At 47.6% G+C, this 25,107-nt stretch overlaps 1 protein-coding gene across 1 annotated transcript in view; it reads left to right on the top strand.

Moving 5' to 3' along the window:
- The window catches only part of LOC127581880 (myotubularin-related protein 9-like), a 37,545-nt gene extending 17,237 nt beyond the window's left edge, over positions 1-20,308 (top strand). The window contains 8 exon segments of the mRNA XM_052036707.1: positions 1,301-1,366; positions 1,368-1,391; positions 5,234-5,451; positions 5,947-6,108; positions 6,985-7,126; positions 9,861-10,081; positions 16,911-17,062; positions 19,935-20,308. Of these exon segments, the coding sequence (XP_051892667.1) occupies positions 1,301-1,366; positions 1,368-1,391; positions 5,234-5,451; positions 5,947-6,108; positions 6,985-7,126; positions 9,861-10,081; positions 16,911-17,062; positions 19,935-20,140 (1,191 nt within the window). The 3' untranslated portion in view covers positions 20,141-20,308.
- The last annotated feature ends 4,799 nt before the right edge of the window (positions 20,309-25,107 follow it).

Raw genomic sequence — 25,107 nt, forward strand, 5'->3', positions numbered from 1 at the left:
GGGGATTTAGAAACATGTCAATGTATGAATTTGGGCCACAGATTACTCAGGATCACATTGGATGGCAGAACAGGATCGAGGGGCTGAATGGTCTCTTGTTCCTGTATCCCTGAGTTAGCTGATCATTTCCAGTGATCTCAGTCCCACATCTGCTCTTGGTGTTGGGCCATGAGAGGGGCTGTGGGGGTAGGAACTGACCGATAGAATTGTCACACCCGATCAGCTCACTGATGTGACAAATCAACCATGAAAAGAAAGAATTAAAATATTTTCTTGTATTGATCACTGAAGGCAGGCAGTTCAGATATACTTGCAGCTGTGGACTAAGTGTTGTATTGGTATTGGTTTATTATTGTCACTTGTACCAAGTGAAAAGCTTGTCTTACAAACTGATCGTACAAGTCAATTCATTACACAGTGCAGTTACATTGGGTTAGTACAGAGTGCATTGAAGTAAGTAAGGTAAAAACAATAACAGTACAGAGTAAAGTGTCACAGCTACAGAGAAAGTGCCAGTGGCAATAAGATGCAAGGTCACAACAAGGTAGATCGCTGACTGGTCATAGTCCATCTCATTGTATAAGGGAACCGTTCAATAGTCTTATCATAGTGGGGTAGAAGCTGCCCTTAAGTCTGGTGGTACGTGCCCTCAGGCTCCTGTAATCTTCTACCCGATGGAAGAGGAGAGAAGAGAGAATGTCCTGGGTGGGTGGGGTCCTTGATTATGCTGGCTGCTTCACCAAGACAACGAGAGGTAAAGACAGATGTTGTCCATGTGAGATTGTCTTTTAAAACTTCCAATGTCAGTGCAGAAGAGGAAGTGATCCATTCAGCTGACTGTCCCTCCTCTGACCAAGTGTGACAGCTTGACTGCACGTCTTTCACACTGATATGGAATTAGTGGGAAGCTGCATTAATGACCATTCTAAGTCAGGAGGGAGAGGAGCCATCGTCCATTTCACAGGCCACATTCATTATGGTCTCAGCTGTCAGCAGACCTGTCCTAAAGACACCTACCATTCTTCTTGCCAGGAACTGTGGGGAGCTCATTTACCATGGGTGCTGGGGCAGTTGTCTCATGGTATCCTGTCGGGATAGAGCCCCTCCAATCTCAGCAGTAATCATTGCTTCCCCAGGCTGTGAACTAACCACTGCCAGGAAGTCCGATCCTCCTTGCTGTTCAGCAACTAATTTAGTCTTTTTTTTTTCTCATGTAGACCAATAACTGGAGGCTTAGTTACGTGGAACAAAGAGTTCCACTGTGTGCACGAGCTACCCTGAGGTTACGATTGTTCACAAGTCCATCAGTGATGCAGCACTGAAGGCTGTGGCAAGTTTCGGCAAGGTGACCGTTCCAGTGCTCAGTTTACTATCACACGAGGAATGGAATGGTAAGTGTCACCTCACTGGGCCTGTAGAAGCAGAGTGATTGTGTTGCTGCCCGCTGGTGCTGCTGCTTCACAGCTCCAGCAACCCCAGTTCAATTCTGATGTTGGGTGCTGTCTGTGTGGAGTTTGCACATTTCCCCATGCCTGGGTTTCCCACCAGGCACCAGTTTCCTCCCACACCCCAAGTCAGGTGGTTGGTCAGTGAAGTGGAGGCTGTAAGTTATCCCTAGTGTGTCGGTGAGTGGTGGAGTCTGAGGGAAGTGGATGGGCATTAGACAGACACTGCAATAGACAAGGCATGGAGGGATACGGTCCTAATGCGGGCAAATGGGATTAGTGTCAATGGGCAGTACAGTCAGCATGGAGCTGTCTCAATGCTGTACAACTCTGCCACTAATGTAAAAGTTAGCTACTCAGTTCAAGGGCAGTTGAGGTGGCTGGTGTGTTCTAGACTAAAGTCCCTGAGTGAAGGACACCGATTGGACTCTTCTGCAGCCATGGTGGTGCTTCAGAAGCAGTGAAACTAGGACCTTGGGATATCCCCAACTGCTGTTTAATGTGCCTTGATTATTGGCTTTCTGCCAAGGAACATAGAACACTACAGCACTGTACGGGCCCTTCAGCCCACAATGTTGTGCTGACGTTTTATCCTGCTCTAAGATCTATCTAACCCTTCCCTCCCACATAGCCCCCTATTTTTCTATCATTCATGTGTCTATCTAAGAGGTCTCTTAAATGTCCCTAATGTATCTGCCCCCACAACCTCTGCTGACAGTGCGTTCCATGCACCCACCACTCTCTGTGTAAAAAAAAAGTACCCCTGACATTCAAATCCCCCCTTATACCTTCCTCAATCACCTTAAAATTATGTCCCCTCGTGTTAGCCATTGTTTGCACTGGGAAAAAGTCTCTGACTGTCCACTTGATCTATGACTCTTATCATCTTGTACACCTCTATCAGGTCACCTCTCAACCTCCTTCTCTCCAAAGAGAAAAGCCCGAGCTCACTCAACCTCTCCTCATAAGACATGCTCTCCAATCCAGGCAACATCCTGGTAAATCTCCTCTGCACCCTCTCTAAGCTTCCACATCCTTCCTATAATGAGGTGACCAGACTGAAACACAATACTCCAAGTGTGGTCTGACCGGAGTTCTATAGAGCGCAACATCACCTCGCTGCTCTTGAACTCAGTACGCCGACTTAATGAAGGTCCAACACTCCATACGCCTTCGTAACAACCCTGTCGACCTGCGTGGCAACCTTGAAGGATCTATGGACGTGGACCCCAAGATCCCTCTGTTCCTCCACACTGCTAAGAGTTCTGCCATTAGCCTTGTATTCTGCCTTCGAATTCGATCTCCTGAAGTGTATCACTTCACACTTCTCCGGGTTGAATTCCAATGTGAAACTCAAATCCTTCCAGTTTGTCACAGGTAGAACTCACCTAAATCTGCTACAACCTCCCCTGCAATGCAGTCTTGTAACACACAAGAGGACATTCAGCCACAGATTCCATGCTATGTCTGAGCACAGCAGTCCCATCAGTCCCATTGCCCCTGTCGCTGATTTCCCTCTACCCCGGCAATGTATTCTCCCTCGCAGCAGCTCGTCAAATCCTCTTTGACTCTTTTTGCCAAAAGCCTACACTAGGAGTAATTTACAGCAGCCAATTACCTATCAACTTGCATGTCTTTGGGATATGGGACAAAACTGGAGCTGCCAGAGGAAACACCACAGGGTCACAGAGAACGTGCAAACTCCACACAGACAGCACAGAAGTCAGAACTGAACCTGGGTCACTGGGAGCTGTGAGGCAGCAGCATTAACAGCTGTGCCACCCAGTCTTGTTGCACATCTTCTCTGTCTGTGACCAGTGGTGCACAGTCTGACAGGGATGGGTGCGGGAACCCTTGCTGTTTCTGATGTATGTTAACGACTTGGATGTGAATGTAAGAAGTACAAATAGTGGGTTTGCAGTTGACACAAAAGTGGTGGTGTAGTGGATAGTCTAAGAGTACAGCAGGTTGTAAATGAGATGGAAATTTGGGCAGAGCATTGGCAGATGGAATTTAATCCAAATAAGTACAAAGTGATGCATTTGGAAGTCAAATTGGGGTGGGGCATGTAGGACAATGGTAGAGGGCTAAGGAATGTTGTGAACAGAGAGACCTCGGGGTTCAAGTCCACATTTCCCTGAAAGTAATAACACAGGTAAATGGGGTGGTGAAGAAGGCATATGGTCATATTGCATTCATAGACTGGAGTATAGAATATAGAAGTTGGGACATTTTCAACTTTAGAAAGCACTGGTTAGACCACACATGGAGCACTGTGTACAGTTCTGGTCACCACACTGTGGGAAGGATGCGGTTGTACTGGAGAGAGTGCAGAGGAGATTCACCAGGATGTTGCCTGGATCGGGGGACTTCAGTTATGGGGAGAGATTGGACAGGCTGGCTTGTTTTCCCTGGAGTGAAGGAGGCTGATTGGTGACAGTAGATGTATATAAGGTTATGAGAGGCTGGGATAGAGTAGGTACAAGACTACGGATGCTGGAAATCTTGAGCAACACTCAATTGCTGGAGGACTCAGGCGGGGTTCGGGCAGACATCCTGTGGAGGGAAATGGAGCAAGAGTCGACGTGTCTTGGGTTTGAGACCCTTCATATGGACTGGAAAGAAAGAGGGCAGAGTCCAGGTATAAAAAGGTGGGTGGGAGTGGAGCAAGTTGGATAGAGGCAGATAGTCAGAAATCTTCTTTCCCATGGTAGGGGTATCTAAAAGACAAGGGCATCGGTTAAGGTTGAGAGGAACGAGTTTGAAAGGAGATTTCGGGGCAAGTTTTACACAGGTGGTTGATATCTGGAACTCACTGCCAGAGGAGGTGGAATTAGAGAAAAAATCAAGGTGAGAGGGGAAAGGTTTAAAGGGACCTGAGGGGTAACTCCTTTATGCAGAGGGTGGTGGGTATATGGAACGAGCTGCCAGAGGAAGTAGTTGAGGCAGGTACAATAACAACATTTAAAAGACAGTTAGACAGGTTCATGGACAGGCAAATGGGATTAGTGTAAATGAGCAAGAAGGTTGGCATGGATGTGGTAGGGCAGAGGGCCTGTTTATGTGCTGTACAACTCAACCTCTCTCTGGTGCCTCCATAGTAGACTCCTCAAGACTGATGCCAGTCAAGCATGTCCTGCTTCTGTGCATTAGAACTTGCTTTCTGGTGGTTTCAACTGTTTCCACACTGGATTCATCACTGCACGACCAGTAACGTCGGTGCTTCTGTCGGGCATCTGAGTGCAGGCCTCAGCACGGTTGGAGATACGTGATCCCAAACTGCATTGTGTGCAATGTCCTTTGAAGTCCTGATCTCATCCAGCACAGAATGTTGCATCTTGGTTCAGCTGTACGGTACCAAAAGCTTTTTGTAGCCCGGTAATAAATCTGTTCAGGCCTGGATAGAGGTGGAGAGGATGTTTCCATCAGTGGGATCGTCCAGGATCCGAGGGCACAGCTTCAGAATAAAGGGACGTCCCTTTAGAACCGAGATGAGGAAGAATTTCTTCAGCCAGAGGGTGGTGAATCCGTTGCCACAGAGGGCAGTGGAGGCCAAGTCCTTGGGTGTATTTAAGGCAGAGATTTGGTAAGGGGGTTAAGGGTTACAGGGGGAAGGCGGGAGAAAGAGGTGGGGAAAAAAAGTCAGCCATGATTGAATGCCAGAGCAGACTGATGGGCCAAATGGCCCAATTCTGCTCTGTATCTTATGGTCTGTTGGTGTTTAGGAGGATGGGAATAATGCATCAGACTGAGGTGAGTGTTTTTATCTGAAGTTACGTGGTCTGTAGGTGATTATGCGGAGCAGCCAGCCACTGACTGGTGCCAATGGGAAGAGGTGTAAGGAGGATGAGCGTCTCTTGGCTGCCGGCTCCCAGCAGGGACGGAGGGGTACATCATCGACACACGCTCCGTACAAGGCAGCACATCAGGCCAAAGTCAAGGGTGGCGGCTGGGAATCGAAAGGGAACTACCCCAACTGGAAAAGACTGCACAAACCCATAGACAGGTGAGAGACCACACAACAGATACAAGCACCGGGGGTTTAGTTTATTCTGCCAGGGGGTGTGGGCATCGCAGGCTGCGCAGTGTGTGTTTGTCCATCCCGACATGCCCTTGAGAAGGTGGTGAGGAGCTCCCTCCTTGAACCACTGCAGTCCTTGGAAGTGTGGGTACACCCACAATTAGGGAGGGAGTTCTAGGGCGGGAGGAGTCTGTGCTGGTGGCGCGAGTGTGGGGGGACCTCCTGGAACGAACAGGTTCAGAACTGGTCAGCGGTGTGGAGGCTGATGTCTCGGGTCGAGTCTCTGCAGCAGATCAACGGCACGGTCGGCCTGACGTTGGGCCGTAGACTTGTGATATCAGGTCCTGGACACTAACACTGAGACCGATCCACAGACACACCACCCTTGGCACAGGACCACTAACTCCCACCGTCGCTGCATTTAGGAAGGTTACTGTGAGCTGATGCCTTTTCTCACCGTCTGGATGTGTTCTGTTACAGAGGCAGAGTGCTGCAGGACAGCCTGGTTAAGTTGGTTGAAGCTTGCAATGACCAGTCCAATAGCATTGACCGCTGGCTCAGTAAACTGGAGGCTTCAAAGTGGCTGTCTCACGTGAAAACCGTACTGACAACTGCCTGCCTCGCTGCACAGTGTGTGGACAGGTAATGTATGCTGACTGTAGCAGGCTTTAGAGTGGGAGCTACCTACAGTTGGACACGTTCCCCATGCCTCACATTCTGTGCTTGGAGCTGAATCTAGTTGTGATGCTCTTCCATGGGCAACTAACCCCCCCCGTGCCCCTACATCCCCCTCCCCTCACCCCTGCCCCCTACATCCCCTCACTCCTGTCCCTACATCCCCCTCCCCTCACCCCTGCCCCCTACATCCCCTCAGTCCTGCCCCCTACAACCCCTCACTACTGTCCCTACAACCCCTCCCCTCACCCCTGCCCCAACATCCCCTCACTCCTGTCTCTACATCAGGTACACATGGCCACACCCTATGAAAGGCTGAGTCTCAGTCCAATCTTCCAACCACAGACACTCGCCAGAATTCGGGAGAAATTACATTGAACTTGACTGGTAATTTTTGGATGAATGTTTACAGTATCCAGTCATCACAATGTTGCTCTGAAACATCGGGCTTGTTGTATTCCTGGGGCAGTACTTTTCTTTGTGCAGTTTCTGTTCTTGCTGACACCATTTATTGACACTTTGAAATCATTTTCGGAACAAAAAGCTTCCTTGCCAAGTGACAGTCTCATCAACTGAATGTAAAAGAAAGGGTTTGATGCAGAAATACAGATCTTAAAGTGTTGGGGACATTAGTCGGATAACCTAAAGAATGCTGGCACCACAGCAGTGACTTTACTCCAGAATGGGGTGGGAAAGTCTCCTTCAGCGTTGCAAACTCTCGAGTGTGATGGACTTCAGCAAAGATTTTGATTATTTCAACATTAAGTGTTGTGTTGAAGGGTTCAGTGTAAACAGCTGCAATTAAACTGACCAAGATTGTGTCTTTGATTGCCGTTTGCGCAGGGAGGAAGCGTGTGTTCTGATCCACGGATCTGAGGGCAGGGACTCTGTACTGCAGCTCACATCGCTGGCACAGGTCATCCTGGACCCGGACTGTAGGACCATCAGTGGCTTCCAAGCACTCATTGAGCGGGAGTGGCTCCAGGTACGTCAGAGGCATAGGAACCACAAATAAGCAAAGGCCCCTTAATCACTCCAACCCCTTCCACCTCAGGCCAACTTATCAAGAAGAAAAATCTGAAAACTGCAATGCTGCAAATCTGAAATAAGAACAGAGAGTGCTGAAACACTCAGCAGGTCAGGCAGCGTCTGTGGAGAGATAAACCGTTAACACTTTGGGACAAAGGATCTTCATCAGAACTTGGAAAGAGATAAAACGATTAAGCCTTCAGTTGTAGATTAAAACTAACATGTTTAATCACTTTCTCAGTTCGGCTGAAGAGTCTTTGACCTGAAATGTCAACTGCTTCTCTCTCCTCAGACGCTGCCTGACCTGCTGAGTGTTTCCAGCATTTTCTGTTTCAAAAACACTGCTGGGATATTTAAGGTACAGAGGAAAGTACCTGCAAAGTACCCACAAACATTCAAAGGTTATAATCCAACAGTCTAGAATATTAGTAACATCGTAGAACCATAGAACCATACAGCACAAAACAGGCCCTTCGGCCCACCGTGTCGTGCCGTCCATCAGACCACCCTCACACTACCTAACCCCTTCCTCCCGCATATCCCTCTATCTCACGTTCCTCCATATGCCTATCCAACAAGCTCTTGAACCTGTTCAATGTATCTGCCTCCACCACCACCCCAGGCAGTGCATTCCATGCACCAACCACTCTTTGGGTGAAAAACCTCCCTCTGACATCTCCCCTGAACCTCCCACCCATAACCTTAAAGCCATGACCTCTCGTCTTGAGCATTGGTGCCCTGGGAAGGAAGCGCTGACTGTCTATTCTATCTATTCCTCTCAATATTTTATATATGTCTATCATGTCTCCTCTCATCCTCCTCCTTTCCAGTGAATAAAGCCCTAGCACCTTAAGCCTCTCCTCATACTCAATACTCTCCAATCCAGGCAGCATCCTGGTAAATCTCCTCTGCACCCTCTCCAATGCCTCCACATCCTTCCTATAATGAGGCAACCAGAACTGAACACAGTACTCTAAGTGTGGCCTAACTAGAGTTTTGTAAAGCTGCATCATAACCTCGCGGCTCTTAAACTCAATCCCGCGACTTATGAAAGCCAACATCCCATTGGCCTTCTTAACTGCTTTTTCCACCTGTGAGGCAACTTTCAATGAACTGTGAATATGAACCCCCAGATCCCTCTGCTCCTCCACACTGCCAAGTACCTTGCTGTTTACCCTGTACTCTGCCCTGGAGTTTGTCCTTCCAAAGTGTACCACCTCACACTTCTGCGGATTGAACTCCATCTGCCACTTGTCAGCCCAGCTCTGCATCCTATCAATATCGCTCCGTAAGCTCCGACAGCCCTCCACACTATCCACAACACCACCTATCTTAGTGTCGTCCGCAAACTTACTAACCCAGCCCTCCACCCCCTCATCTAAGTCATCTATAAATATCACAAAAAGTAGAGGTCCCAGAACCGATCCCTGATATTCCAGTCAGACTGTACAGGACAGTGTTGTTCCACCAGCAGAGAGGTTCCAGAGAGAAACCAGGCTGCCCCAAACTTTACCGTAAGCTCATGAGGGTCTGAGGGGAAAGGTCCAAGCTGTCCTCGCCCAGCAGAGGAACACAGAATCAGAGAGGCACGCAGCACAGAAACAGGTCCTTCAGCTCATCGAGTGTGTGCTGACCCATTTACACCAATGCTACAGTAATGCCATTTTATTATCCCCACTTTCCCTTCCACTGCTCTGGATTCCATCACTCACCTCCACACTAGGGGCAACTTACATGTTTCTGGGATGTGGGAGGAACCTGAGGGAACCCTCACAGTCACAGGGAGAATGTGCAAACTCCACGGAGATAGTACCAAAGGTCAGGATTGAACCCGGGTCTCTGGCGCTGTGAGGCAGCAGCTCTGAGCTGCCTGACCTGTATAAGGTACCCGACGCAGGACAGTCAGGGAGCTGTGACACAGACTTCTGATTTCTGGTTCTGTGCATCAAAGGGGCAGTACTGTGGGAGGGTCACACTGTGGGGGGGGGGCAGTACTGAGGGAGGGTCACACTGTAGGGGGGCAGTACTGAGGGAGGGTCGCACTGTGGGAGAGGCAGTACTGAGGGAGGGTCAGTACTGTGGGAGGGTCACACTGTAGGGGGGCAGTACTGAGGGAGGGTCACACTGTAGGAGGGGCGGTACTGAGGGAGGGTCACACTGTGGGAGGGGCAGTACTGTGGGAGGGTCACACTGTGGGAGGGGCGGTACTGAGGGAGGCTCACACTGTGGGAGGGGCAGTACTGTGGGAGGGGCAGTACTGTGGGAGGGTCACACTATGGGAGGGGCAGTACTGTGGGAGGGTCACACTGTGGGAGGGTCACACTGTGGGAGGGGCGGTACTGTGGGAGGCTCACACTGTGGGAGGGGCAGTACTGTGGGAGGGTCACACTGTGGGAGGGGCAGTACTGAGGGAGGGTTGCACTGTGGGAGGGGCAGTACTGATGAGGCCAATATTTACTCCTCACTCTGGGTGACTATAGCAGCTTATGTCTTCTGTTGCACTGCAGTTGGTGGGAGCTTGCTGTGTATATACTGGTTCCACCTTCCCCCTCAGTGACGGAACACCCAAAGGCTGTGAGGGCAGTTACTGGCCGTGGGGGCACCGGGCTGTTGAGGGGTTGGCGAGGGGCTCTGGAAATGTTTGTGTTGCCACTGCAGGTGTCAGCCTCACGTCACCTTCCTCCCCTCAGGCGGGACATCCATTCCAGCTGCGCTGTGCCAGATCGGCCTACTCCCACAACAGGCCGAAGCACGAGGCTCCCGTCTTCCTCCTCTTCCTGGACTGCTGCTGGCAGATGAGCTTCCAGTTCCCCTGCTCCTTCCAGTTCAACCAGCACTTCCTCATCACGCTCTTCGAGCACGCCTACGCCTCGCGCTTTGGGACCTTCCTGTGCAACTCTGAGGAGGAACGGTAATGTAGCCGAGGAGTGGGTTACCTGGGGTGTTCGATGCTCAGTCAGTCCGCAGAGTGCAGAGCTGTAAGCTGCCCACCCCCACTGCTCGTCCATTCACGTCCATGCAAGATGCCACTTCTAACCCTGGAAGTAGTTTGAAAATTAAATTGCAGAAGGTGTAACCAGCAATTATCTCCTGGCAGTGGTGAACCTTTGACCCTGGAAAATTCCCCAATCTTTCCAGTACGGAAGGATTCCCATCTTCCTCTCCATTTGACACTCAAGTGACAATAATAACCCAATACCGATTTGCTTGTTCCGCAAGTTTATGAACGCCGTCCAGTGAGCTGTGCATCCTAACTGTAGACCAGACCCTCCAGTTTGGTATCACTGGCAGATGTAGAACATAGAACATTACAGCACAGTACAGGCCCTTCGGCCCACAATGTTGTGCCGACATTTTATCCTGCTCTGAGATCTATCTAACTCTTCCCTCCCACATAGCCCTCTATTTTTCTATCATTCATGTGTCTATCTAAGAGTCTCTTAAGTGTCCCTAATGTATCTGTCTCTACCACCTCTGCCGGCAGTGTGTTCCACGCACCCACCACTCTCTGTGTAAAATAAACTTCCCCTGATATCCCCCTTATACCTTCCTCCAATCACCTTAAAATTATGCCCCCTCGTGTTAGCCATTGTCACCCTGGGAAAAAGAAATAGTGCTTTTGGTTCCAGGGTCCGAATCATTGATGTAAACACATGAGCAGCAGTGGTCCCTCTGTGGAAGACCATCACCTACCTCCCCCCACTGTGAGCAGGTGCCCCGCGCTCCAGCTCTGTTCCAGTGATCCATTCTGCTGCTTGTCCCCTGCTCCACAGTCTCCAACACCTCGGTGTGGGAAGCTGCTGACATCTAGTGGTGACACTCAGAATGGGAAGGAATCTGAAGGCAAGGTGACTGCTCTGCCCACCCCAGTGGAAATTCCCAGCCCAGCTCGGATCAGACAAGGAATGGCCTGGAACCAGAGAGCCTCATGACAATGAAAGCCTGGGTCCACTGTGATAATTAGACAGCCTTCCTAGCTTGGAATGTTCACAGTGTCAGCTGACAGCACAGACTGGTGGGCAGTCGGGCGGTGGAGGATGGAGAACATCCAATTATTCCTTTGTTTCAGATGTTTAGATTTCTTTATTAGTCACATGTACATTGAAACACACAGTGAAATGCATCTTTTGCGTAGAGTGTTCTGGGGGCAGCCCGCAAGTGTTGCCACGCTTCCAGCGCCAACATAGCATGCCCACAATTTACTAATCCGTACGTCTTTGGAATGTGGGAGGAAACCGGAGCACCCGGAGGAAACCCACACAGACACGGGGAGAACGTACAAACTCCTTACAGACAGCGGTGGGAATTGAACCCGGGTCGCTGGTGCAGTAAAGTGTTACACTAACCGCTACACTACCGTGTGATCTCCCTGATGCTTTGAGCAGTCATTTGTATTCCCACACACAGGTTGTGCCACACACGGGCCAATCACAACAACAACCCATTCTCATAGGGTCATAGCGCCATACAACACAGAATCAGGCCCTTCGGCCCAACTGGTCCATGCTGACCAAGATTCCCATCTAAGCCAGTCCCATTTGCCAGCATTCGGCCCATATCCCTCTAAACCTTTCCCATCCATGGACCTGTCCAAGTGCCATTTAAATGTTGTTAATGTACCTGTCTCAACCACTTCCTCTGGCAGCTCGTTCCACATACGGACTGCCCTCTGGGTGGAAAAGTTGCCCCTCAAGTTCCTATTAAATCTCCCCCCTCTCACCTTAAACCTGTGCCCTCTAGTTCTCGATTCTCAACCCTGGGAAAAAGACTGTGTGCATTCACCCTATCTATGCCCCTCATGATTTCATACACCTCTATAAGGTCACCCCTCAATCTCCTGCACTCCAAGGAATAAAATCCTAGCCTGGACAGCCTCTCCCTATAACTCAGGCCCTCGAGTCCTGGCAGCATCCTCGTTAATCTCCTCTGCACTCTTCCCAGGGAAAAGATCTCTTATGACAGGCCATTTGGCCCAATGAGTCTGTTCCAGCTCTCAGAACATTTCCATCAGCCCCGTTCCTCCACTTATTTCCCTGTAACCTATTCTCTCTTACACACCCATCAACTCCCCCCAACTCTCCTACCACACATCTACATGGCGACAACTCACAGCGGCCAGTTAACCCTCCAACCTGCATGTCTATGAGATGTGGGAGGAAACCTGGCCAGGTGAGCGACCTTTCAGTGGGAGAACAGTTAGGGAACAGTGACCACAACTCCTTCAGTTTTAAGATGGCTAGAGATAAGGATAAGCATGGACCTTGTCAAGTAGCATTAAAGAGAATCCCAAAGCATTCTACACATGCATCAAGAGGATGACTAGGGAGAGGGTAGGATCACTCAAGGATAAAGGAGGGAACATGTGCTTGGAAGCGGAGGATGTGGGTGAGGTCCTTAATGAGTACTTTGCATCAGTATTTACCAAGGAGAAGGAAATGGAGGATAGGGAGATCAGTGTGGAGCGTGCTAATATGCTGGGGTGTTTTGAGATAAGGGAGGAGGTAGTGTTGGGTCTCTTAAAGAGCATTAAGGTGGTTAAGTCCCCAGGGTCTGATGGGATATACCCCAGGTTATTGAGAGAGGCAAGAGGTGAGATTTCTGGGGCCTTGACCAATATCTTTCTGTCCTCTATAGCCACAGGCGAGGTCCCGGAGGACTGGCGAGCAGCTAATGTTGTTTCTTTATTCAAGAAGGGAAACAGGGATAATCCTGGAAACTATAGACCGGTGAGTCTCACGTCAGTGGTAGGGAAGTTACTGGAGAGGATTCTTAGGGATAGGATTTATGAGCATTTGGAAAACCATAGCCTAATTAGGGACAGTCAGCATGGCTTTGTGCAGGGCAAGTCATGTCTTACTAACTTGATTGAGTTTTTTGACGAGGTGATGAGGGTGATTGATGAAGGTAGAGCTGTGGATGTTGTCTACGTGGATTTTAGTAAGGCGTTTGACAAGGTCCCTCATGGGAAGCTCACCCAGAAGATTAACATGCATGGTATCCACAGTAAATTGGCCGTTTGGATTCAGAACTGGCTTGGATTCAGAACAGAGGGTAGTGGTCAATGGGACTTATTCTAGCTGGAGGTCTGTGACTAGTGGTGTTCCTCAGGGATCCGTACTGGGACCTCTGCTGTTTGTGATGTATATAAATGACCTGGATGAAAATGTGCATGGGTGGGTTAGTAAGTTTGCAGATGATACAAAGATTGCTGGTGTCGTGGATGGTGTAGGAGACCGGCAAAGGACACGGCAGGATATAGATCAGTGGCAGATATGGGCAGAGAAATGGCAGATGGAGTTTAACCAGCCACTTGTGAAGTGTTGCAGTTTGGGAGATCAAATGCAAAGCGACAGGACACTGTTAATGACAGGACCCTTAACAGTGTTGATGTACAGAGGGATCTTGGGGTCCAAGTTCATAGCTCCCTGAAAGTGGCTACAGGGGTTGATAGGGTGGTAAAGGCAGCATACGGCATGCTTGCCTTCATTAGTCGAGGAATTGAGTTCAAGAATCAGGAAGTTATGCTGCAGCTTTATAAAACTTAGTAAGGCCACATCTGGAGTATTGCATTCAATTCTGGTCGCCCCATTATAGGAAGGATGTGGAGGCTTTGGAGAGGGTGCAGAAGAGGTTTACCAAGAAGCTGCCTGGATTAGAGGGCATGTGCTATGAGGAGAGGTTGGACAAACTTGGGTCGTCCTCTCTGGAGCGGTGGAGGGCTGTGAGGAGATCTGGCAGAGGTTTATAAGATTATGGGAGGCGTAGATAGAGTAGACAGCTAGTATCTTTGAAATGTCTAATACCAGAGGGCATGCATTTAAGGTGATGGGGGTAAGTTCAAAGGAGATGTGCAGGGCAAGTTTTTTTACACAGAGCGGTGGGTGCCTGGAATATGCTCCCTGGGGTGGTGGTGGAGGCAGATATGATAGGGGTGTTCTAGAAGCTCTTGGATAGGCACATGAATGTGAGGGAGATGGTAGGATATGGACATTGTGTAGGCAGAAGGGATTAGTTTAGTTGGGCATTTTATTACTAATGTAATTGGTTCAGCACAACAGTGTGGGCCGAAGGGCCTGTCCCTATGCTGTACAGTTCTATGTTCTAAACCGGAGCACCCGGGGGAAACCCACGTGGCTGCAGGGAGATCGTGCAAACTCCACACAGACAGCACTCGAGGTCAGGATCAAATGTAGGGCACTGGAGCTCTGGAGTAGCAGCACTACCTACTGAGCCACTGTTGAATAAAACCCCTGCCCTCCTCCCCAACCCCCACCACCCTTCCCCACCCCATCTCAGTGGGGACCAGGCCCTGTGACCTCAACATCCTTGGTCTCCCGACCTTCCACTTTATGAAAATGAGGCCCAGAGTTCCCACGGTTACACCAGACCCTGCGGTTTGGAGAATCACTGGCCCTCTGCATCTCTACCCAAGATGTTTCAACCACTGCTGCCTGTCTCATTTGCTCTTTCAGGTTAGATCTTAGAAGAAGAATGTTCAGCCAAGCATACCAATGTGCAGCTCAATGTGTGAGATCCTGGTGCTGTTTAACAAATTCCTTTCTCAAGTTTAGTTGGCAAATGTGCAAGGAATCAATTTCAGCTAAAGTTAAGGCACAGTTACCAATCCTCTCCGAGTGATTGGAGACAATAAATGGCTTAGGATTTGCAAGGTCTTTTATCCCCTGGACCTGATATAGAAGTTCAGTGCAAAATTAAAGTGAGTTTGATTTTCTGAGCTGTCTTTGAAGTTTCTTCAAACGGGGAATGAGATTTTCTGTCACCAACATTATAAAATTATGAGAGGCATAGACAGGGTAGACAGTCAGGATCCTTTTCCCTGGGTAGAAATGTCATACACTAGAGGACATGTACTTAAGGTGAGAGGGGGAAAGTTTTAAGATGTGCGGGGCAAGTTTTTTACACAGAGAGTGGTGGGTGCCTAGAACGTGCTGCCAGGGGTGGTGGTGGAGGCAGAGGCAGATATGATAGTGGTGTTTCAGAGGCTGCTCGGTAGACACATGAATGTGCAGGGAGTGGAGGGGTATGGACCATGTGCAGGCAGAAGAGATTTAGTTTAATTTGGCATTGTGTTCGGGGCAGACGTGGTGGGCCGAAGGGCCTGTTCCTGTGCTGTTCTGTTCTATGTTCAACTCTTGGTTACCCAGTGGTTTTATGTTGGGACATTAGGGGGAGGCCAGAAACAAGAAAGGAAGAAAACTTTTCAAATTCACAATGAAGTCAATTCTTGAGGCTTATTTAAAGCTCCAGTTTAAAGGGAGACTTGGGGATGTCCCAGGACTTTCCCGGCCTCCATCAGGGGTCATAGTGGATGGCTGGGTGTCACCTTTGTGTGAGAGAGGTGCCATTCATGGGGATGAAATGTTTCCCTTCTTCCTCACGTCACTCAGAGCTTCACCACACAAAATTGTTCCCATGTGTTACTGAGCGCAGTTCAGAGCAAGACACAGATTTCCCTCTTGGTAATGAAAGGGGAAACTGTCCACTTTGAACATAGTGGTTGAGTGCTCCTGCGATCCGGCACTTTCCAAATAACCAGCATTTCCTGCTTGGAAAACGTAGGTGGTTGTACATTGTTTGACCAGGAATGAGTCAGGAAAGGGGATAGCTGTAATTTCACAGCAATTTGGATCTTGAGTGGTTTGTGGGTGAACCTTGTCCTTGTGAGTGACATTGTCTCCACACACCATCCATTTACATAGACAACATTGCCACTGACTGCAAGGTTCTGATGTTCCCACCCCTTTGTATCCAGCTTAGTAATTGTCAGGAATTCTTTCATCTAGATTTTGCTGTAAAAATAACAACACAATCTGCTATAAAGCAGATGTTCTGGAACAGAGAAAAGTTATTTAAGTCTTAAACATGAGCAATCCTGTCCATGAATCAAGGAGTATGAACAGCAATTGGTAATTGATTTATTAATGTCACATGTACTGAGATACAGTGAAAAACTTTGTTTGGCATGCCATCTATACAGATCATTCCGAAACACAAGTACATCGAGGTAGTACAAAGTGAGAAGCAATAACAGGATGTGGAATATAGTGTTACAGTTACAGAGAAAGTGCAGTGCAGTAGACAGACGAGGAGACTACGTGCTACCTCAAGCCCTCTCCACCATGGCAGATCCTTGACCTCAAGTCTAACCTCCTGCTCAATCCCCATAACTCTTGATTTCTTTAGTGCCTAAGAGATGGCCCGTTTTTAGCTCTACCTCTCAACAACACAGGACTACAAGCCTCCACTAGTTCATGTAAAAAAAACAGATTCAGGGAAGTCACCATTAGTTTGGGCACCAATCTCATGGAACTCCGGCAGGTAAACATCAAGGTATGTAACACTGACAAAGATGCCTTTGATTCCAGTGAGTGTAAATTGGAAGATTTGCTCAGTGGTGATTAAGTCACCAATTTGTCTAATGCCTAATGTTCAAAGATAAATGAGCAGATAATCCCAATTCAGGAATCAGAAACCGGGGCTTTATTTTCTCTCACGAAATGAAGATTTCACAAATCGGTGACGGATCCGTCCCACCATGGAGATTTCAGTGAATTAAGTCGAGAAAATGAATCAAAATGATTATAACTGCATTTGTTTTGTATGTAAATTGGAAGAAAATGAGTGTTATTGAGTCAAATTTCCCCACGTGTGAGTTACCAGGAAGCTGTGGCAGCAAGGATGGACCATTCTGTTCCTAATTCTCCCCTCGTTGTTTGTAGGTCTACCCTTAAGGTGAAGGAGCAGACCATATCCCTCTGGGCACAGATGAACAGCCCGAGTGAGCGTGAACAATACATAAATCCACTGTATGAAAGAAACAACCTCACCATTTGGCCTTCGGTAGCACCACAGAGCTTACAGCTTTGGCAGGGTATGTACAGTTATGGTGATGGCTGGAGAATGTCTCCAGTCTTACTGTTGGAGAGCTGAGGGAACTGGCAGATTTGATCAGATGTTAACCTAGTGCCTGTTAGTTATCAGATAACTGGGAAAGATCCCAGTACATTATTTCAAACACTTAACATCTCCTAATGTTGATTGAGAGTTATCTGGTCTTCAGGCTGGCTGTCTCCAACCTTCACCCTCCCCCCCCCGCCCCCCCCCCAACCTCACCCCATCTGCCTCTCATTTTCTCTTGCTCTCTCTCTCCCCGTCTGCCTCCATCTATCATTCATCTGCCGCCGTCTCCCAACTCCACCCCTGCTCCCCTCCCCTACCTGACACAACCTGCCTGTCGTCTATTCACCTCTCCTCAGTCCACCAGCCACCTTGGGCTCCGGTCTCACCCCTCCCCTTCCCCTCGTTATACCGACTATTTCTCCTCTCCACGCTCAGTCCTGAGGCAGGGTTTTGACCCAAAACATCGACAATTCCTTTCCCCCCACAGATGCTGCTCGACCCGCCGAGTTCCTCCAGCAGAATGTGTGTTGCTAACAGTAACTGGTGCTTTTGGGAGCTTGCTCTGCAGAAATTGGCCTCTGTGCTTCATTGGCTTTGGAGGGCTTTGGGACATTCTGATGTTGTGAAACGTGCTGCCTCTTTTCCATTCTTTCTATTCCTTTGTCCTTCTCTTTCATAACCTCTCTGGCACTGGTCCAGAAATGAGCGGCCATTTCAGACCAAAGCTCAGCACTGCTGAAGTGGCTGAAGCTCCGGGGTTTGATGCATTGCCCCGTGCTGCGTCCAACAGCCCCGGGGAAGTAGAAAAGCAAAGAAAGAAATAAGAATTTTATGATCAATGAATAAACATTTCCTAATAAGTAACAAACTGAACTTCATCAGCGATCTGGTGAGAACGTCAGTAACAGAAATGGCACAGACCGCTAGATGGCTGGCCTCACTGATGACTTTGTTCTGAGCAGTAATGGAGAACATCCAGAACATCACTTGGAAAGAATGGAATGATGAGGTGCATTTATTCAGTACTTGATTGAAGAAATATGAATTAAGGGATTAGCAAAAGCTGGTTCAAACAGGATATGTCAGACAAAAGAGGAAGTGGGGGTTGCTGGCCATGAACGTAGCAATACCTTTGCTCTAACTGTACAGAACGAGATGCCTCTTAGTGGATGAACATGCACCAGTGACCCAGAATATGCAGAATGGAGACACAATAGACTGCAGATGCCGGAATCTGGAGCAATATATGAGCTTCTGGAGTCCAGGTGAAGGGTCTTGACATGAAACATCGACTGTCATTTCCCTCCACAGATCTTCTCACTTACTTATTAGTGATGACAGACGGACATGAAATAGCAATCTAGTCAGTGTGACTCATCAAGGAAATACATGGGAACTTTACAAAATGTAGGCAGTGCTGCTGGAAGTGCAGCTTCCAGAAACTATCCAGAACCAATGAGAAGCGAAGGAATTCTTGGTGGATCGACAGAAGTCAAACTACAGCTACTGACAGGGTGAAATGAAAAACAGGTTGAGCCCATTTCCTAATGAATGGACTTTTCTGATCACACAATTGCTTTGTAATTTAGTTTGTAAGCTGGAGAACTAATGAATACAATAGGTCATTCAGATGCAATTCAACTTTGCCCAGATTTAGTATCTAAACCTCAATATGTGATCAGCGTGTGAGGAAGAGCAACAGTGCAAGACAAGCTCCCCTTCAGCAGGAAAAGGGCTCAGTTGCCAAGAGAGTTTCGTTTCTCCATAAAATGTCAGTCTTTTCATCACCAAGCCTCTGGAATAAGTACCTCTATGTTTTTGAGGTAATGACAATCAAAAAAACTGCAGATGCTGGAAATCTGAAATAAAAATGCTAAATGCTGAAGACCTGATCTGTTAGCTCTGCTTCCCTCTCTACAGACGCTGCCTGACCTGCTGAATGTCTCCATCCTTTTCTGTTTTCATTGTTATTGTGGTGACATGGGCAGACACTTCTGCTGACAATACTTAATAAAACATGCAGACTAAAACATTACCCTGGTCAGGGAGAAGTGGGAATTTCAAAGACTAAAGGAAGGAACTGTGGATTAGCAACTCAAAGAATGGCTTTGTTACTGGACTTGTAACCATAAGTTCAAATCAAATCACTTGAATGTCAGGATTTAAATATTTTAATTTAACCAATGAAGAATGGCTTATCTAAGCCACTGGATTCATGTTAAAACCCAAATGGTTCAATAATGTCTTCAAGGAAGGGAATCAGCGACCCCTTCCCTATCTGATCCATGGACCAGCCGGAGACATTGCCCTGCAGGGCACTTGGTGGGGAGCAGATGATATTGGCACTGGCTATAAATGCTGCTTTGCTGGTGATTCCTATCTGTGAATGAATAAACAAAGCATACCAGCGTTGCAAAGAGCAGTCAAAAGGAGGATGATGTGCCGGAAGATTTAAACATGGGTTGCAAATTGGTGCAGCAGAAGCTCCGGTGATCCCGGTTCAATCCTGACCTCAGGTGCTGTCTGTGTGGAGTTTGCACGTTCTCCCTGTGATCATGTGGGTTTCCCCTGGGTGCTCAATTTGCTTCCACATCCCAAAGACGTGCAGGTTGGTGGGTTAGTTGGCTGCTGTAAATTATCCCTTAGGGTAGGTAAGTGGCAAAAAGAATCAACTGGGAGTTGATGTCATGTGTAAGGGAACAAGGTGCAGGGAGGTAAGGAGAGGAGGAAAGGGACGGGTGGGATTGTCGCCGAGAACATTCCTGAACTGCTGCGGTCCAGCTGGTGTTTGGTGATCTGTCGGACTGTCACATCTCTCAAGAGCTTCTGATGTGTTTTTTCAGGATTGTTCCTCAGATGGAAGCAATCATCAGAACACCAGACTGAGGCCTGGGAGCAGATAAATCACATCATGGGACATGACAGGAGAAAACTGACCCCAGCAGATTCAGAAACGCCGGCACCAAAGGAAAACCAGACCGGAAACAGGGAATCTGCAGACCTCCGTGCTCGGGTGACGGGAGAGACTTACAGCACTCAGCACCTTTAAAGACAGCTTCACCCTTTCAAGGTCACTGCCAACTGCACAATGTCAGAAGGACTATGTTACAAATGGGGCCTTACCCACACACAGATCGAGGAAGGAAAGCACTGACGGATAAAAAACTGTCTCTGTCCTGGGAAATGTGAATATTTTTGAATAAAGGTTAAAAAATCATTATATTTTACTTTTATTATTTGGTCTTTTGACAAGAATTTTGATTAAACTGTGAAGATGTATTGATTGTTAAGACATTTCAGTATTGCCAGACCACTGAGGATTTAGCTTGTACGCGGACTTGTTTCCATCGTGAGGGAGGAGGAGGGAGACGGTTGAGGAGAGCTGAAGTGATGTGGCCTGCACTGAGGTTCACTGAAGGAGTGCTGCAAATGCTCAGCAGGCTGGGCAGCATCCGTGGACGGAGAGACACGGTTAACGTTTCAGCTGGGAGTCCCTCCAGTACTGGATGTGGAGGAGCCCACTTTGAGGTCAGTTTTTACAAACTGGTGAATTGGACAGTTTTGGTACATTTCTGGAATATTTGGTTGACATTAGTAGGAATTTCTTTGTAGACAATTTCTCCACATTTACAAGGTTACCAGTGACATCGATGTGGTTTGTGCAGAGCAGTTCAGTCAGTGGCATGCATTACATCTCAGGGTGTTAACTAGGTCAAAGGTGAGCACCTACATTGGAAGGATGGTGATCAAGTTAAAGAAAAATTACTGAAGGAGACCGACTGGCAAATGATTCCAGGTCTATTATAAACAAAGAACAAATACAAATCATATTGCAGATTTACTGTGTTGTCTGAATGTGTCACAGATGTGTGTTTAACTGTGATTGAGAACCATCAAACCATGGGTGCTCCTAGATCTGATCCCATCCATGTCGAGAAGTGTACCTGTAATACTGTTGGTTTCTCTCAACAGTCATTTTGCAAAATCATATTTAAAGTTTGCAATAGTGAGGAGAGTTTTCCACACACCCAGGAGCCGGTTCCTGGCAGCTTCACAGAGGCTGCAATGTGACAGTAATGGTCAGCTGTTGCTTGTTGCAGTGATCACTTATAGTGCGAAGATGCATCCTTCCCAGCCCTCCCCGCCACAGATGTTTCATTTGTTGTTAAGCAGCTGTTGTCCAAAGACGTTATCCATACGTTAAAGAGTCCTCATGGTCAAGGTATTAAAGTAGATTTCATTTAACCCTTTCTAGTAAGTTGTCACTTTGTACATTAATAAGATTTCAAATCATTTGTATTTATATAAAATGAAAATTTAAATAAAGTTTATTTGTACACTTAGACCATTTGTAATATTGATTTCTTTCCACATTCAAACTTGAAATACCAAACTTTTAAAGTAGAATTTGGATTAATCCCTTTTCAAGATTATTTCTGTCAATTTTCCTTTCTGATTTGACCCCTTGGTGTGTGATCAACAGATAGAACTGCAGTAAGATTGTGAGAGAATTGTCCATAGTGGGGGGTGTCTAAGACAAGAGCACAGGGTTTAAAGTGAGAGGTAGGAGGTTTATAGGGGATCGGAGAGGGAATATTTTCACACAGAGGGTGATGGAGTCTGGAATGTGCTGTCTGAGGAGGTGGAGGATGCAAAGACTTTCATAGTATAGGCTGGGACCTCCTTAGTGCAAGAGGGTTAGATGGGGCAGAATTTATTAGGTGCATCCAGGAGGGTTTCTTAAATCAGTATGTGGATAGTCCAGCCAGAGGAGGGGCCATACTGGACCTGGTGTCGGGTAACGAGCCTGGCCAGGTGACTGACCTTTCAGTGGGAGAACAGTTCGGGAACGGTGACCACAACTCCTTCAGTTTTAAGATAGCTATAGATAAGGATAAGTATGGACCTTGCGGGACAGTATTAAATTGGAGCAGGGCAAATTACAGGAGCATCAGGCAGGAACTAGGGAGAGTTAACTGGGAACAGCTGTTTTTGGACGTGGAGGGTGTTTAAAGACCAACTGCACAGAGTACAGGACAGGGATGTTCCAGTAAGGGAAGAAGGACAAGGGAACCTTGGATGTAGAGAGAGGTGTTGAATTTAGTCAAGAAGAAGAAAGAAGTGTATGAACTTAAGAACATAAGAAATAGGAGCAGGTGGAGGCCATCTGGCCCGTCGAGCCTGCTCCGCCATTCAATAAGATCATGGCTGATCTGGCCGTGGACTCAGGTCCACCTACCTGCCTTTTCCCCATAACCCTTAATTCCCCTACTATGCAAAAATCTATCTAACTGTGTCTTAAATATACTTAATGAGGTAGCCTCTACTGCTTCCCTGGGCAGAGAATTCTGCAGATTCATTACTCTCTGGGAAAAGCAGTTCCTCCTCATCTCTGTCCTGAATCTATTCCCCTGAATCTTGAGGCTATGTCCCCTAGTTCTAGCCTCACCTACCAGTGGAAACAACCTTCCTGCCTCTATCTTATCTATGCCTTTCATAATTTTATGTTTCTATAAGATCCCCTCTCATCCTTCTGAATTCCAGCGAGTATAGTCCCAGGCAACTCAATCTCTCCTTATAGGCTAACCCCTTCATCTCAGGAATCAACCCAGTGAACCTCCTCTGCACTGCCTCCAAAGCCAGTATATCTTTCCTCAAGTAAGGAGACCAGAACTGCACACAGTCCTCCAGGTGCGGCCTCACCAGCACCCTGTACAGTTGCAGCATAACCTCCCTGCTCTTAAATTCAATCCCTCTAGCAATGAAGGACAAGATTCTATTTGCCGCCTTGATAACCTGTTGCACCTGCAAACCAACCTTTTGTGATTCATGCACAAGCCCTCCCAAGTCCCTCTGCACAACAGCATGCTGCAGTCTTTCACCATTTAAATAATAACCTAATCTTCTATTTTTCCTTCCAAAGTGGATGACCTCACATTTACCAACATTGTACTCCATCTGCCAGACCCTCACCCACTTACTTAAGCTATCTATATCTCTCTGTAGACTCTCCATATCCTCTGCACAATTTGCGTTTCCACTCAATATGCTACACTCGGTCCCCTCTTCCAAATCATAAATGTATATCGTGAACAGTTGCAGGCCCAGCACCGACCCCTGCTGCACCCCGCTCACTGCCAACCAGAGAAACACCCATTTATCCCAACTCTGTCTTCTAGTGGTTAACCAATCCTCCATCCATTCTAATACCTTACCCCCAACTCCATGCATCCTTATCAAACACCTTCTAGAAATCCAAGTATACAACATCCACCTGTTCCCCTCTATCCACTGCACTCATTATATACTCAAAGAACTCCAGTAAATTTGTTAAACAGGACCTGCCCTTCCTGAATCCATGTTGTGTCTGCCTGATGGAACCACTTCTATCCAGATGTCTTGCCATTTCTTCCTTAATGATAGCTTCATGCAGACGTTATCTTTGTATTATCTGCAAACTTACTAACCCACCCATGTACATTTTCATCCAGGTCATTTATATACATCACAAACAGCAGAGGTCTCAGTACGGATCCCTGAGGAACACCACTAGTCACAGACCTCCAGCCAGAATAAGTCCCATCGACCACTACCCTCTGTTTTCCATGAGCAAGCCAGTTCTGAATACAAATGGCCATTCGACCGTAGATCCCATGCATCTTATTTCAGTGTCAATACCAACATCCAGCCCAGCCAAACATAATACTATTCACTGTTTCTTCAAATTACTTTTCGTTTTATGATCAATGTGCATGCTCCCATAATGAACCTATTAAAAATCTGTTCCAAATGATTAGCAAGTGCTTTTTGTCTTCTTCTAGGCAAAAATACTATCAAGTCTGCAACAGTTTGCATTCCGTGGATCAAGAAAGATTGGCAGCCGAAACAGCTGTTGTAAGTTCCAGATGCTGCCTAGAGATTCCTTCGGTCACTAAACTGGTCTCCCCGGCAGTTCCCCAGTGGGAGTGAGAGTAGATGTACAAAGGCTGCTCAGAACCCTCATCAGCCCAGGATCCCGACCACAGGTACTGAACGCAATGGCACCTTTCAGTGCTGCCTTCTCCTCGCCTTACCATCCTGCACTTGGAGCTTGCTTCCCCTTGATCTTCCTCCTCTTGCCCTGCAGAGCCCTGGATGTCCAGGTGATTTCCGGATGTTGGCCATTCTTCATGATCCTTCAGCTGGGAAGACAGGAAAGTGACCATATATTGTGGGTGACTGGGAGCGTAAGAACAGAGGGAAGGAGTGTAAGTACATGGTTTCCTGAATGTGGAGTCACAGGTAGATAGGGTAGTGAAGAAGGCTTTTGGCACACTGGCCTTCATCAGTCAGGGCATTGAGTACAGAAGTTGGGATGTCACATTGCAGTTGCAGGTGAGGCCACATTTGGAATACTGTGTTCAGTTTTGGTCGCCCAGCCATGGGAAAGATGCCATTAAGCTGGAAAAAGTGCAAAGGAGATTTATGAGGATGTTGCTGGAACCGAGGGACTGAGTTATAGGGAGAGGTTGGGCCGGCTAGGACTTTATTCCTTGGAACATATGGGAGATCTTATAGAGGTGTATAACATCATGAGGGGCATAGATAGGGTGAATGTGCACAGACTTTCGCACAGATATAAGATATTTATTTATTAGTCACATGTACAATGAAACACACAGTGAAATGCATCTTTTTGCATTACTAAGAATGTGCTGGGAGCAGCCCGCAAGTGTCGCCACACTTCCGGCACCAATGAGGGACTAGGGGGCATAGGTTTAAGGTGAGAGGGGAGAGATTTAATAGAAATTTAAGTGCAACTTTTTCACCCAAAGAGTGGTCAGTATGAGCTGCCAGAGGAAGTGGTTGAGGCAGGTACATTAACAACATTTCAAAGATTTGGACAGGTACATGGATAGGATATGTTTGGAGGGATCTGGGCCAAACCTGGGCAATTGGGATTAGCTTAGATCAGCATCTTGGTTGGCATGGACCAGTTGGGCCGAAGGGCCTGTTTCTGTGCTGTGTGACTCTGTG

The sequence above is a fragment of the Pristis pectinata genome, chromosome 22, assembly GCF_009764475.1.
Source record: "Pristis pectinata isolate sPriPec2 chromosome 22, sPriPec2.1.pri, whole genome shotgun sequence".
NCBI classification, from domain to species: domain Eukaryota; kingdom Metazoa; phylum Chordata; class Chondrichthyes; order Rhinopristiformes; family Pristidae; genus Pristis; species Pristis pectinata.